Source organism: Perognathus longimembris, chromosome 8, assembly GCF_023159225.1.
Source record: "Perognathus longimembris pacificus isolate PPM17 chromosome 8, ASM2315922v1, whole genome shotgun sequence".
Classification (NCBI taxonomy): Eukaryota; Metazoa; Chordata; class Mammalia; order Rodentia; family Heteromyidae; genus Perognathus; species Perognathus longimembris.
In genome coordinates this window covers 34,372,564-34,386,749 of record NC_063168.1, presented here as the reverse complement: position 1 = coordinate 34,386,749, position 14,186 = coordinate 34,372,564, and the positions used below count along the sequence as shown (strand labels likewise).

Sequence of the window (14,186 nt, the reverse complement as noted above, 5' to 3'; positions counted from 1 at the left end):
TAGTGGGAGAGTGCTTGCCTAGCATGCATGAAGCCCTGGGTTTGATTTCTCAGTACCACCTAAACAGGAAAGGCCAGATGTGGTGCTGTGGCTCAAGTGGTAGGGTGCTTGCTTTAAGCAAAAGAAGCTCAGGAACAGTGCCCAGGCCCTGAGTTCAAACCCCAGGACTGGCAAGAAAAAAAAAAAAAAAAAAAAAGGAACATAAAAGTACTGTAAGTCAGGGCTGGGAATATGGCCTAGTGGTAAAATGCTCACCTCGTATACATGACTCTGGGTTTGATTCCTCAGCACCACACATATAGAAAAAAGCCAGGGGCTGGGAATATGGCCTAATGGCAAGAGTGCTTGCCTCGTATACATGAGGCCCAGGGTTCGATTCCCCAGCACCACGTATATAGAAAACAGCCAGAAGTGGTGCTGTGGCTCCAGTGGCAGAGTGCTAGCCTTGAGCAAAAAAAAAAAAAAAAAAAAAAGAAGCCAGGGACAATGCTCAGGCCCTGAGTCCAAGGCCCAGGACTGGCAAAAAAAAATACTGGAAGTCGAACAGAAGAGCTACTAATGAAAAGACTGCTTGGTAATCAAAAAGATTGATATCTGGGGCTGAGAATGTGGCTTTGTGGTAGAGTGCTTGCCTAGCCTGCATGAAGCCCTGGGTTCAATTCCTCAGCACCACATAAACAGAAAAAGCCATAAGTGGCACTGTTGCTCAAGTGGTAGAGTGCTAACCTTGAACACAAAGGAAGCCAAGGACAGTGCAGGCCCTGAGTTCAAGCCTCAGGACTGGCAAAAAAAAAAAAATATATATATATATATATATATATATCAAAAATCCCATTTTTTAAGATTTGTATGTTTTCTTCCACATTACCAAAGTTCTGTTTCATCTCAGATCACCCCATGGTGATCAAACCCAGGGCCGCAAGCATGCTAGTCAAGCCCTCTACCACAGAGCTAAGTTCCCAGTGCCAACCCTTTTTTAAATACTTGATTAACTAGCTGGGCATCAAGCCTGTAATCCTAGCTACTCAGATCTGTTTGAGGTTTGAAGCCAGCCCTATCAGGAAAGTCTGTGAGACTTTTATTTCCAATAAACTACTCAGAAAAAGCCAGAAGTGGCACTGTGTCTCAAGTGGTAGAGCACTAACCTTAAGCAAAAGAAGCTCAGGGACAGTGCCCAGGCCCTGAGTGCCCTGGCAAAGGAAAAATAAAAGCTTGATTGACACAACTAGAAAATATTGATGACAAGGCTGTCAAATAGGAGACTGGCACATAGTTTAAAAGGTGCTATTCTCAAAAGTACCAATCATAGCAGCCTATTCTACCACCTACCACCTGACAGGCATGCTACTTGTAGAACTGTGGTAGACAAATTGAGAAATGTAAATATTGAAGTGGCATTCTTATTCTCAAGAACTGTATTTGTATGTATGTGTATATTGTTGTGCCAAGTTGCGAAACCAACACCAAGAAGACCACCAAGACTCAGACATTCTGAAATGCAAACACAAGGCAAGGCTTTATTTAAGCGAGCTGCAACTCAGGCCTTGTCCTACCCACCGACACAGCGGAGGTTAGGAGGGAGCCCCGAGCTGTGATTACACATGGTTTATAAAGGCAAAGCACAAAGTTACAACAATCAGGTGTTCAAGCAAGCAAGATTAGGACACAGGTACAAATCTGATTGGCTCAGGGTTCGAGGCATTCTAGGGGTGGTCAGAGTTAAGCATTCCCAGCAGTTAGAGTTCTAGACTGACTGGGCCCTAATGGGCTTGTCCTGGGTCTGTTCACAGGGCCTGCTTATCTCAGGTTCATGTGGTAAAGTGGGGTTCGCGTGGTAAAATGGGGTTCACGTGGTAAAATGGGGCCTGACTTCAAAGTCTGGCACTTCAATGTGTGTGTGTGTGTGTGTGTGTGTGTGTGTGTGTGTGTGTGAGAGAGAGAGAGAGAGAGAGAGAGATGCTGGGAATCAAAATCAGAGCCTCAGGCATGGCTGTATTTATTTAAGATGAACTTATGAGGTATTTGCAATAGAAAGATACTCTGACTTAAATTTTTAAGAATTGAATACTTCTTCATAAAAATGCTTCTCTTGCAAGTGATCCTGCAATTGGCATCTGTGATGAAAAAGGTCTAGAATGTGATGTTTTATTGGAGCCAAATACACCATGGGGCCCCAAGACTGGGGAACTCAATGTTGTGAGTAACTTATTTTATTTATTCTTCATATAAAACATTTGATAACACTTCATCTTTGGCAGGAATCTGGTCAGTTTAAATTGAAATGGAACTGATTAACCCTAACAAAGTACTATGCTGGATGAGTAAGACTGTGTGACATTGCCCTCAAAGAATTAGTAGCTAATAAATATTAGCATCTATTAGTTAATATGTATTCATACCTTATAGATTTTTTTTATTGGTCATGGGGCTTGAACTCAGGGCCTGGGGCACTGTCCCTGAGCTCTTTTTGCTGAAGGCTAGTGCTCTACCACTTGAGCCACAGCACCACTTCCTGTTTTCTGGTAGTTAATTGGAGATAAGACTCTCACAGACTTTCCTGCCTGGCTTTGAACCAGGAACCCATAGTCCTCAGATCTCAGATATCAGCTTCCTGAGAAATAGGGAGGAGAAGGGAGATGTAGTTCAAAGGTAAAATGATTGCCTAGCATGTGTCAAGCCCAGTTTGAGACCCAGGACTGTGGGAGAAAAAAGAAAATTGACTTTTTCCCTGTATCATTCTCAAAGAGCAAATAAATCACGTTTCTAATACAATATTAATTATTTTTTAACTATTTCAATTACAAATTACTATTACAAATTAAGGAATCATATGACTTATTGTTTGATATGTAATTCATAAATAAATGTGAATGACAATGTGAAAAGAGCTATCTAAAGTTTATAGTTTTTTCTTTTTTTTTTGCACTCTTGCCTTTTATTAAACTAATTTTTTATTGTTATTATAAAGGTGATGTACCAAGGGGCTAGGGTAAGTCAGGTAAAGACTACATTTCTTTTTTTTTTTGGCCAGTCCTGTGACTTGGACTCAGGGCCTGAGCACTGTCCCTGGCTTCTTTTTGCTCAAGGCTAGCACTCTGCCACTTGAGCCACAGCGCCACTTCTGGCCATTTTCTGTATATGTGGTGCTGGGGAATTGAACCCAGGGCCTCATGTATACGAGGCAAGCACTCTTGCCACTAGGCCATATCCCCAGACCCAAGACTACATTTCTTTTTGGATAATGTCACCCCTCCCTTCCTGCCCAGTTTTTCAAACACCCAGGTCACTCTCTCTCTTTTATTCTTTTATTCTTAGGTCCTAGTTTGAACTAAGTATTTAAGGCTTTCACTAACTCACTATCCCTCAACCAACTAAGCCATGCCTCCAACCTACCCCTCCCCCCCCCCATTATTCTGTAGGGAGGGATTTTTTTGTTGTGGTTTTCTTTTTTTTTTTTTTTCAAATTTTTATTATCAAACTGATGTATAGAGAGGTTACAGTTTCATATGTTAGGCATTGGATACATTTCTTGTAATGTTTGTTACCTTGTCCCTCATACCCCCCTCCCCACTGTGGTTTTCTTTTGAGATGAGCTCTTCCTGTGTTACCCAGGCTGATCTCAAACTCATGATTGATTTTTTTTTCCTTTTTCTTTTTTGTGTATATCTCTATGTGCTGGTCCTGGGGCTTAAACTCAGAGCCTGGGTGCTGTCCATTATCTTTTTTGCACTTGAGCCACAGCTCCACTTCTGGGTTTTTGATGATTAATAAGTAATAATTATTATTATAAATAATCATCTGGCTTTTATGATAACAGCCACATGGATTTTCCCACCTAGGTGGCTTCTAACCACAATCCTCAGATATTAGCCTCCTGAGTAGCTAGGATTGCATGTTTGAGACACAGTACTCATGATTGATTTTAAAGATTGACATGTTAGGGCTGGAATTATGGCTTAGTGGTAGTGTGCTTACTTAGTATTCATGAAGCCCTGGGTTTGATTCCTCAGTACCACATAAACAGAAAAAGCCGGAAATGGCGCTGTGGCTAAAGTGGTAGAGTACTAGCCTTGAGCAAAGAAGCTCAGGGACAGTGCCCAGGCCCCTAGTTCAAGGCCCAGGACCGGCAAAAAAAAAAAAGACATGTTAGGCTGAAGGTTAGAAAGAACCATACTAGTAGCTTTGTTCAGTTGTTCTACATAGACTGTGTGAAAACAAGGAACTACAATCTGAATAGGTGCAGGTTTATTAACTTTGACTCCTTTGTCTAACAGTTCTTGTCACTGAAGAACTGGACTCTTCAACTGGTAAGCAAGTAGTTATATTCACCTTCCATGAATCCTTTGCTTCCTTAGTTATATTTTTATTGAATTTTATCAGGATTTCATTTGTGTTAAATGTGTAACTGCTCTTTTATCTTCAGTTTTAAACTTACTAAAATGTGATTTTAAAAAAAAAAGAAAAGTTATGAAGGAAAAAAATGTCATTGTTGTTTAAAACACACATGTACTCTATATTCTTATAAGCAATAGTCTTAAGACTTTAAAAGTCTCTGGGGCTGGGAATATCGCCTAGTGGCAAGAGTGCTTGCCTCCTATACATGAAGCCCTGGGTTCAATTCCTCAGCACCCCATATATAGAAAATGGCCAGCAGTGGCATTGTGGCTCAAGTGGCAGAGTTCTAGCCTTGAACAAGAAGAAGCCAGGGACAGTGCTCAGGCCCTGAGTCCAAGGCCCAGGACTGGCAAAAAAAAAAAAAAAAAAAAGGACTATTACATTATCACTATTTAGTTGTTTGATGGATTTTTTTGTTGTTGTTTCTTTTTCTTTTTTTTCAGAGGCAGACCTCTGCTTCTCTAATACTAGGATCACAGGCCTGTGTCACCACATCTAACTTGGTTGATTTTTTTTAACCTATTTGCCAATGCTTTTTGCCATCTGTATTTTTAAGAATGGAATAGGAGACTAGGTACTGGTAATCCTAGTTACTCAGGAGCTAAGATAGGAGGCTCTAGCCTAGGTAGAAAAATCAGAGAGACTCTTGTTTTTTGTTTTTTTGATATTTTTTTGCCAGTCCTGGGCCTTGGACTCGGGGTCTGAGCACTGTCCCTGGCTTCCTTTTGCTCAAGGCTAGCACTCTGCCACTTGAGCCACAGCGCCACTTCTGGCCGTTTTCCATATATGTGGTACTGGGGAATTGAACCCAGGGCTTCATGTATATGAGGCAGGCTCTCTTGCCACTAGGCCATATTCCCAGCCCTCAGAGAGACTCTTATCTCAAATTAACCAGCAAAAAGTTGGAAGTGGATGTGTGGATCAAGTGATAAAGCACCAGCCTTGACTGAAAAGGGTAAGAGTACAGGGTCCTAAGTTCAAGACACAAGATGAGCACACACACAAAATGGATTAGGAATTTGGAGTAGTAATGACAGTAAAGCAAATTGATTCAAGAAATGAATGCAAATATGCTTACATAGTACAGGCTAGATAATTGCACACATACTTATTTGTGAGATTAATATTCACAATTGTAATTTAGTTTTATTTGGGGCAGTATTAAAGTTTGAACTCAGAGTTTCACACTTGTTGTGCAAGAACTCTATTGCTTGAACACACCTCCAGCCCCATTTAATCTTTTTTTTGTTTGTTTGTTTGTTTTTGACAGTCCTGGGCCTCTTCTCTTTGCTCAAGGCTAGCACTCTGCCACTTGAGCCACAGCACCACTTCTGGCCATTTTCTATATATGTGGTGCTGAGGAATTGAACCCAGGGCTTCATGTATACGAGGCAAGCATTCTTACCACTAGGCCATATTCCCAGCACCCCCCATTTAATCTTAATATCAAGGAACATACTTTCAATTGAGGGACAGAAGTACAATTCAACAAATACTGTTGTGTGTGTGTGTGTGTGTGTGTGTGTGTGTGTGTGTGACTGTACTAGTTTCTATGAAGGAAGGTAATAAGAAAATGTTTTATGTATTTCCGTCCTGAATGTATAAATTCTTTTTCTGTGTGTGTGTGTGTGTGTGTGTGTGTGTGTGTATGTCTGTGCACACTAGTACTAGAACTTGAACTCTAGGCCTAGGTGCTGTCCCTGAGCTTTTGTGCTCAAGACTAGCACCCTATCACGTGAGCTACAGCTCCACTTATGGCTTTTTGGTGGTTAATTGGAGATAAGTCTCGTGGACTATCCTGCCTGGGCTGGCTTTGAGCTGAGTTCCTCAGATCTCTGCCTCCTGAGTAGCTAAGATTACAGCCATGAGTCACCAACACCAGGCTAAATGTAGCAATTCTTATGACCATATCCTAAAGGTTGTACTGTATATACAGCAGTCAGTTTAGTTCTTACTTAACTCATTCATCCAAACAAGTTTTGGTAAATCGTTTTAAAGAATTCACTGGAGGGCTGGGAATATGGCCTAGTGGCAAGAGTGCTTGCCTCCTACACATGAAGCTCTTGGTTCGATTCCCCAGCACCACATATATGGAAAAAGGCCAGAAGGGGAGCTGTGGCTCAGGTGGCAGAGTGCTAGCCTTGAGCGGGAAGAAGCCAGGGACGGTGCTCAGGCCCTGAGTCCAAGGCCCAGGACTGGCCAAAAAAAAAAAAAAAAAAAAAAAGAATTCACTGGAGCCACACACTGGTGGTTCATGCCTGTAATCCTACCTACTCAGAAGGCTGAGATCTGAGAATCACCTGCCCAGGCAGGAAACTCTGTGAGACTCTTATCTCAAATTAACCACCTGAAAAACAGAATTGGCGCTGTGACTCAAAGTGGGAGAGGCTCAGGGTAGTGCCCAGGCCCTGAGTTCAAGCTCCATGACTGACCAAAAAAAAAAAGAAAAGAAAACACTAGAGATTTAGTGGTAATGCATTTATAATAGATGTGTTTTTCTTTTCTAATTTAGAAGCAACAGTCATTATTTTCAGAAGAAGAAGAATATACTACTGGATCGGAGGTCACTGAAGATGAAGTTGGTGATGAAGAAGAAGTATCCAAGAAACAAAGTATTGACTTCTAAGTTAAAAACCAAGTCTCACCATTATAAAGGGTTACATTCTGAAGCTTTTAATGCAAGGGATGGGGAATTGGCTTATATAACTACCTGGCAGATTACAACATTGGGGGAAAAAAAAGAATAAAGGCTCCACTAAGGTTCTATAACCCTGGCACCAAAACAGAATATTCAAATACTCATAAAGGACAGTGTTCTGAAAGTCTGCCAAATTTTTATTTCAGCTATAATTTAACATGTAATGCACATTAGATTAAGTGGGGTCAGAGAGATATACCTGAGATGGTTTGGGTTGGCACTCAAATGAGCCCTTAACATTTATCAAGTATAATTTTTTTAAGTTAAAAGCATGGGGGCTGGAATATGGCCTAGTGCCAAAAATGTTTGCCTCATATACATGAAGCCTTGGGTTCGATTCCCCAGCACCACATATATAGAAAATGGCCAGAAGTGGCATTGTGGCTCAAATGGCAGAGTTCTAGCCATGAGCAAGAAGAAGGCAGGGACAGTGCTCAAGCCCTGAGTCCAAGGCCCAGGACTGGCAAAAAAAAAAAAAAAAAAAAAAAAAAAGAAGCAAGACCTGTTGCGGGGAAAGAGGAGATAAGAATCTCACAGACTTACCTGCCTTGGCTGGCTCCAAAGTGTGAACCACAATCCTCAGATCTCAGCCTCCTGATGATTAAAGGCATGAATCACCAGTGCCCAGCTCCCCTAGACTTCTATCTTCCTAGATCCAATCTGTCTGTAACACTTCAAGCCAGTAAGGCTTCCGCTAACTAAATCTTGAGGTATTTGCAGTTTAGGCAAAGAATGTAGTGAGAGGCACCAGGAACTCCCATATCTTACCAAGAACAATTCTGTTGGGCCAGAGTTGGCAGCCCACCCTCTGTCCTACATGCCTTCTAGCTGGGCCCCCTAGAGTCTCTTAGACACGCATGGTCTAACCCTCAGCTAAGAATTCGGGCAGAGTTTATGCTCAGGTTTTCGATTGCAAGTCTAGTGTGGGATTTCTTCCAAAACTTCTTCTTTCTATTGGCAACTTCTCTCTAATTTTGAACTCTGCTGTTTTCTCTGTCGAGTGCATTAGCCCGCTTTTCTCCCCAAGCCAAGGAGTCCAGGAAATGGCTTCAGCAAGAAGCCACAAAAGTAGCAAGAATGCTTGCCTCATATACATGAAGCCCTGGGTTCGATTCCCCAGCACCACATATATGGAAAACGGCCAGAAGTGGCGCTATGGTTCAAGTGGCAGAGTGCTAGTCTTGAGCAAAAAGAAACCAGGGACATTGCTCAGGCCCTGAGTCCAAGCTCCAGGACTGGCCAAAAAAAAAAAAAAGCCACAGACTCACAGCCCATCCTTTCTGTAGTGACTATGTACCTTCAATTGGTTGTTCATAATATTTTTGTTTTGCTTCTACCACTTATTTGGAAGGAATTGTCCAACCCTGCACATTACCATTGCTAGATGTCCTATCTGTCCTATGTTTCAGCAACTTTATAACGCTTGTCTCCCAATTTAAGAAACATATACAAGGGGTGACATTGTCCAAAAACAAATGTATTCATTATCTGACTTAGGAAACTGTAACCCCTCTGTTCATCACCTTTATAATAGCAGTTAAAATATATATTTTGAAAAAAGAAAAAAGGAGACCAAACAAAAGACTATCTAGATTATTAATTTTGCTTCTTCCTCATAATATCTTTAAGGGTTAACATCTAGTCTATTTTATTATTTGTGATAATCATACAAAATTATCCTCTTAACTAGTGCAGCAAAACTTGTGGAGGTGATACACAAATAATTCTTGTTTGGAACAGTTACGAGATGTATTATTCTTCCTCTCATACATTATTTTTTAGACGAATGCCTCCTCCACATCCTATTTTCTGTCCCCAGTCTTTTCCTACTTAACTGTAAACCAGAAAAGATTGAAAAAAGTGACATCAAGAATGTCTTAGGCTGGGAATATGGCCTAGTGGCAAGAGTGCTTGCCTCGTATACATGAAGCCCTGGGTTCAATTCCTCAGCACCACATATATAGAAAATGGCCAGAAGTGGCACTGTGGCTCAAGTGGCAGAGTACTAGCCTTGAGCAAAAAGAGGCCAGGTGCAGTGCTCAAGCCCTGAGTCCAAGGCCCAGAACTGGCAAAAAAAAAAAAAAGTCTTAGTCCAGAATGTAATTTATTTCTATCCTGCTTCTATCCAAGACCATTCCTTCCTCCCGCCTGAGCAGAATTCATAGTAAAGGCTTTTGTGTGTGTGTGTGTGTGTGTGTGTGTGTGTGTGTGTGTGTGTTCCCTCTCATATCCTCACATTGTATTTTTCTTAGTGATAGCAATTTTTAAATTTAGAAGATGATTAGAAAATTGAATTAGAAGATGATTCCACTGTCAAGTTAGATTCAAAGACATAAATATGTAGTTTTCTCCAAACATTTTCCTATAGCTTCACTTTTCTCCCAGAGATTAATGGACTAAAAATGAACTCACAGTCCTCCTGCCTCAACCTCTCAAGAACTAGGATCGCAAGTGTGGGCCACCATACCCAGCAGTTGTAAAATATTTTCATTGTTTAGTAGTAACAAGTACATTGGAGAGGTACAGGTTTTATCCTTATAACATTTTCCTTCTGTTATCAGGGAAAAAGGAGAAGCCAAAGAAGTTCACTAAGCAACCAAAAAAACAGATGTCTTCACCTTGTGCTCAAAAGAAAGAAAAGGCTTTGGAAAAGGTAACTCTAAATTGTCTATTATTATTCTGAAGTTCAAATGAAGAAATTAGCAGGTATAAGCTTGAAAATAGAAATTAGCAGGTATAAACTTCAAAATAGAAGTTCTAACAAAATAGAATGCTCACATAATAAAAATTAAGTTATTTATAAACTTTGGGTTCGGGCTGGGAATATGGCCTAGTGGTAAGAGTTTGCCTCCTACACATGAAGCTCTCGGTTTGATTCCCCAGCACCACATATATGGAAAAACGGCCAGAAGGGGCGCTGTGGCTCAGGTAGCAGAGTGCTAGCCTTGAGCGGGAAGAAGCCAGGGACAGTGCTCAGGCCCTGAGTCCAAGGCCCAGGACTGGCCAAAATTAAAAAAATAAATAAAATAAAATAAACTTTGGGTTCTTTAGAGATTCAAAGTCTATAACGTATAACAAAGAGAAGAAAAGAGAAGGTGTAGAACCATGCATCTATTGGCATAGCGTACTACCATTTGTTTGAAATGCGAATTGTGTAAATTAAGTATTTTCCGTGTATACAACATCTCTGGAGAGCTACACAAGAAATTGCTAAGAATGCTTGGGAATTGCCTTCTAAGGCAATTAAAGAAGGCAATTGAATATGCGTGGAACAGAGGTGAGAAATGTTTTGGTATATGTGCTATTTGAACCTTTTGAATTTTGAACCAGTATTATATATTTTAAAATTAAAAGTAAATACACTTTTAAATTAATGAATTACTGCCAAGTGCTGGTCACACACAGCTTTAATCTTCAGGAGATTGAGATCTGAGGATCACAGTTCAAAGCCAGCCTGGGCAGGAAAGTCCGTGAGACTCCTCTCTACAGTTAACCACCAAGAAGCCTAAAGTAGAACTGGAGCTCAAGTAGTAGACCAGTAGCACTGAGTTAAAAAAAAAAAAAAAAAAAAGAAGAAGACGCTAAGAGATAGTACTCAGGCTCTGAGTTCAAGCCCTAAGACTGCTGCAAGCGTGTATGTACACACACACACACACACACACACACACACACACACATGCATAATAAATTATGACCTTTAAAATCAGTTCTAATTTCCATGTGCCACTGAAGGAAGAGGTGCAAGCACAGACAGGACAGTAACAGCTGCAGTTGGCTGAGAGAGAAACCATGAGTTCAAAAAAAAAAAAATGTGTGAAAAGTTTAGGGCTGAGACACATCCACAAGTGATCCTGGAGAGATTGTACATTCATCTTGTGTTAAATACCACAGGTGCATGAATGGGTTAATTGTAACAAAGAGAGCTGGGTTCAAATTTCTTAACTTTTCTAACCCTATTTTATTACAGATCACAATAGTGCCTGTTGTATGTAACTAATGCCAGACTTAACTGGAAAACACTTGGAAATGTTCTTGGTTCAGTTTCAAATGCTCAAGAAATATAAACTCTTATAGTTAACTATACTTAATTTATTATTGAATAAATATATTTTAATTGAGCCGTAATCATGTCTACTTTATTTCAGTCAGCTGCTAGAGATGTGTCTCCTTTTGTGTGAGTATTATTCTTCAGTCCAGTTGGATGTCCACTTTTGAAGCAGCATCAGTGAAGATTTTGTTCTATTTTTTTCAATAGTGTGAGTATTCAGAAGAATAAATGGGATGCCACAAGATCCTTGAGATTCAACCAGGATGCACAAAGAGAAGATGGTAAATTTAATTTAGTGTAGATAACAGTGTCTTTCATTTTATGAAATATGCTAAATAATGTTTAAGGTCCTATCTGGCATAAAGTTCCAGCTCGGCACCAGTGTGGCTCACTGTGATCCTGGCTACTGAAGAGGCTAACTATGATGTGATTGAGGTATAAACAAAGCCCAGGAAGAAAAGTCCTTGAGACGCCATCTTTAATTAACCATCAAAAGAGTTGGACTGGAGGCATTGAGGTAGTGCTACATCACCAGCCCTGAGCAAAAAAAGCAAGGCCGAGAGTGTGAAGCCTTGAGTCCAAGCCCCAGTACCAACATAAAAAAATCAAAGTTACAAATTTGCACATCCTCAGAGGCACCAACCAGAGTTTCCTTACTGAACATTCTAGTAGATAATGTATTTTTGTATATTGAGATCTCTCAAACTGAGTTTTGCCTATTACTTTTACTGCAAAAATGACAAAATACAATTTAAGCCCTGCCTTAGTGCATATATGGTTGCTGTATTAAGGCTGGCTGCTTTATGCAGAAGTTTATTTAGCTCACAGTTATTAAAGTCCAAGAATATGCTACTTGTCTCTGCTGAGAGCCTTCTGGTTACCTCACAACATAGATGTCATCATAGCAGGAGCATGTGCAAGAGAGAAAAGTCACATGACAAGACAGGAAGCAAGAAAGATTCAGAGGCAAGACTTTTTTTTTTTTTGGCCAGTCCTGGGCATTGGACTCAGGGCCTGAGCACGGTCCCTGGCTTCTTCCCGCTCAAGGCCAGCACTCTGCCATCTGAGCCACAGCGCCCCTTCTGGCCATTTTCCATATATGTGGTGATGGGGAATCGAACTGAGAGCTTCATGTGTAGGAGGCAAGCGCTCTTGCCACTAGGCCATATTCCCAGCCCCAAGACTTTTTTTTTTTTATAATGACCTGTTCTTTCAGGAACTTAGCAAGATCCCACCAGAACTTCCTTAATCTTTTCCAAAGATGGGGCTTCCAAGGAGCTAACCACTTTGCTGTAGGCCCCACCTCTTTGATGTCCTAGCTCTCAACATGGCTGTACTGGGGACCAAACTTCCAGCCTTCCCAAACTTCCAACCTTTATGGGACATACTTAAACTATAGCTAATTACCAACAGATTCAATTACGAACAAGTGAATCTTACCACTTACTGCCTTGTTCTTCACAGATAGGTAGGTACAGTGTATACCTGACAAATAACAGCAAATGAGATTTTCATAAATATTTATTGATCCAGTATATAAGAAATACAAATTATAAATCATTTTCATGAAGAGTAATATTTACTGTTTTTTCCCTTCAGATCAGCGGCGGATGTCTGAAATTACAGGGCACCTAATAAAAATGAGATTGGGTGATCTGGACCGAGTCAAGTCAAAGGAAGCAAAAGAAGTAAGAATTGTTTACTTATATACTATATAAATATGATATTTCTTCCTACTTTAGCTTTTCATCATCATGAAGAGTGCAATAGGTCCAGGAGTTTGGCCTGGTGGTAGAGTGCTTGCCTAGCATGCATGAAGCGCTGGCTTCAATGCCTCAGTACCACATACACAGAAAAAGCCGGAAGTGGCATTATGGCTCAAATGGTAGAGTGCTGGCCTTGAGCAAAAAGAGCTCAAGGACAGTTCCTAGGCCCTGAGCTCTAGCCCCAGGACTGGCAAGAAAAAAGAAAGTGTAAAGATACTTGAGAAAGAATATTCAAAAGGCATTTTACATATTTTTATTATTTTGTATTAGCCAGAATTAACATAAAAATTGCCTACTATCTCTTATTATCCATGGTTGATAGGTCCTCTCTCTATATTGCAGGTAATAAACAGTATGATTGCTTGTGGCTCATGCCAATAGTCCTAGCTACTAAGGCAGCTGGGATCTTAGGATCATAGTTCAAAGCCAACCTAGGAAGAAAAGTCTGTGAGAATGTAATCTCCAGTTAACTACCAAAATGCCAGAAGTGGAGTTATGGCTCAAGTGGTAGAGTGCCAACATTAAGAGAAGAAAATAAAAACTGAGAGACAGCTACCAGGCTCTGGGTTCAAGCCCCAGGACAGGCACAAATAATTTTTTTTTTCACTAAAGTGTGATGTCACACCAAAAGCAGATTAACTGTGTACTGCCAACCAAACACTTAACCATCCAGAAATGGTTTAGTGAAGGTGTTGATTTTGAGTCAAGTCTATAGTGTGCTGTTTAGATGTCATTTCTAAGGCATGATGTTATCTTGCTGAAAATGACTTTATGACTAGCAATGCCAGTATCCTTACTATTAAATTACTATTAAACATCGTATTATTATTACTTATATTTTATACCATAACTCTTAACTCTTGTCATAATACTGTTAATTAATTTTTTTACTTCCCTGTTGGGGGTACAACTCAGTGATAGAGCACGTGCTTAGTATGTATGAAGCCTTGGGTTTAGTCCCTAGCACCAAAAATGAAATGGAATGAACTATATAGAATTTGGGGGGGGGGTCAGTTATGGGGCTTGAACTCAGGACCTGGGCACTGTCCCTGAGCCTTTTTGCTCAAGGCTAGAGCTCTACCGGTAGAGCCACAGCACAACTTCCTATATAGAATTATTTATTATTTTTTTTTTTTGCCAGTCCTGGGCCTTGGACTCAGGGCCTGAGCACTGTCCCTGGCTTCTTCCCGCTCAAGGCTAGCACTCTGCCACTTGAGCCACAGCGCCGCTTCTGGCCGTTTTCTGTATATGTGGTGCTGGGGAATCGAACCTAGGGCCT

At 40.6% G+C, this 14,186-nt stretch overlaps 1 protein-coding gene across 1 annotated transcript in view; it reads left to right on the top strand.

Moving 5' to 3' along the window:
* Sanbr (SANT and BTB domain regulator of CSR) overlaps window positions 1-14,186 on the top strand; it is a 59,773-nt gene that overhangs the window by 36,847 nt on the left and 8,740 nt on the right. Inside the window, exons 14-20 of the mRNA XM_048352858.1 lie at window positions 2,097-2,196; window positions 4,275-4,307; window positions 6,908-7,007; window positions 9,655-9,746; window positions 11,239-11,267; window positions 11,349-11,422; window positions 12,741-12,829. Coding sequence (XP_048208815.1) covers window positions 2,097-2,196; window positions 4,275-4,307; window positions 6,908-7,007; window positions 9,655-9,746; window positions 11,239-11,267; window positions 11,349-11,422; window positions 12,741-12,829 — 517 coding nt within the window. The remainder of the gene's footprint in view (window positions 1-2,096; window positions 2,197-4,274; window positions 4,308-6,907; window positions 7,008-9,654; window positions 9,747-11,238; window positions 11,268-11,348; window positions 11,423-12,740; window positions 12,830-14,186) is intronic.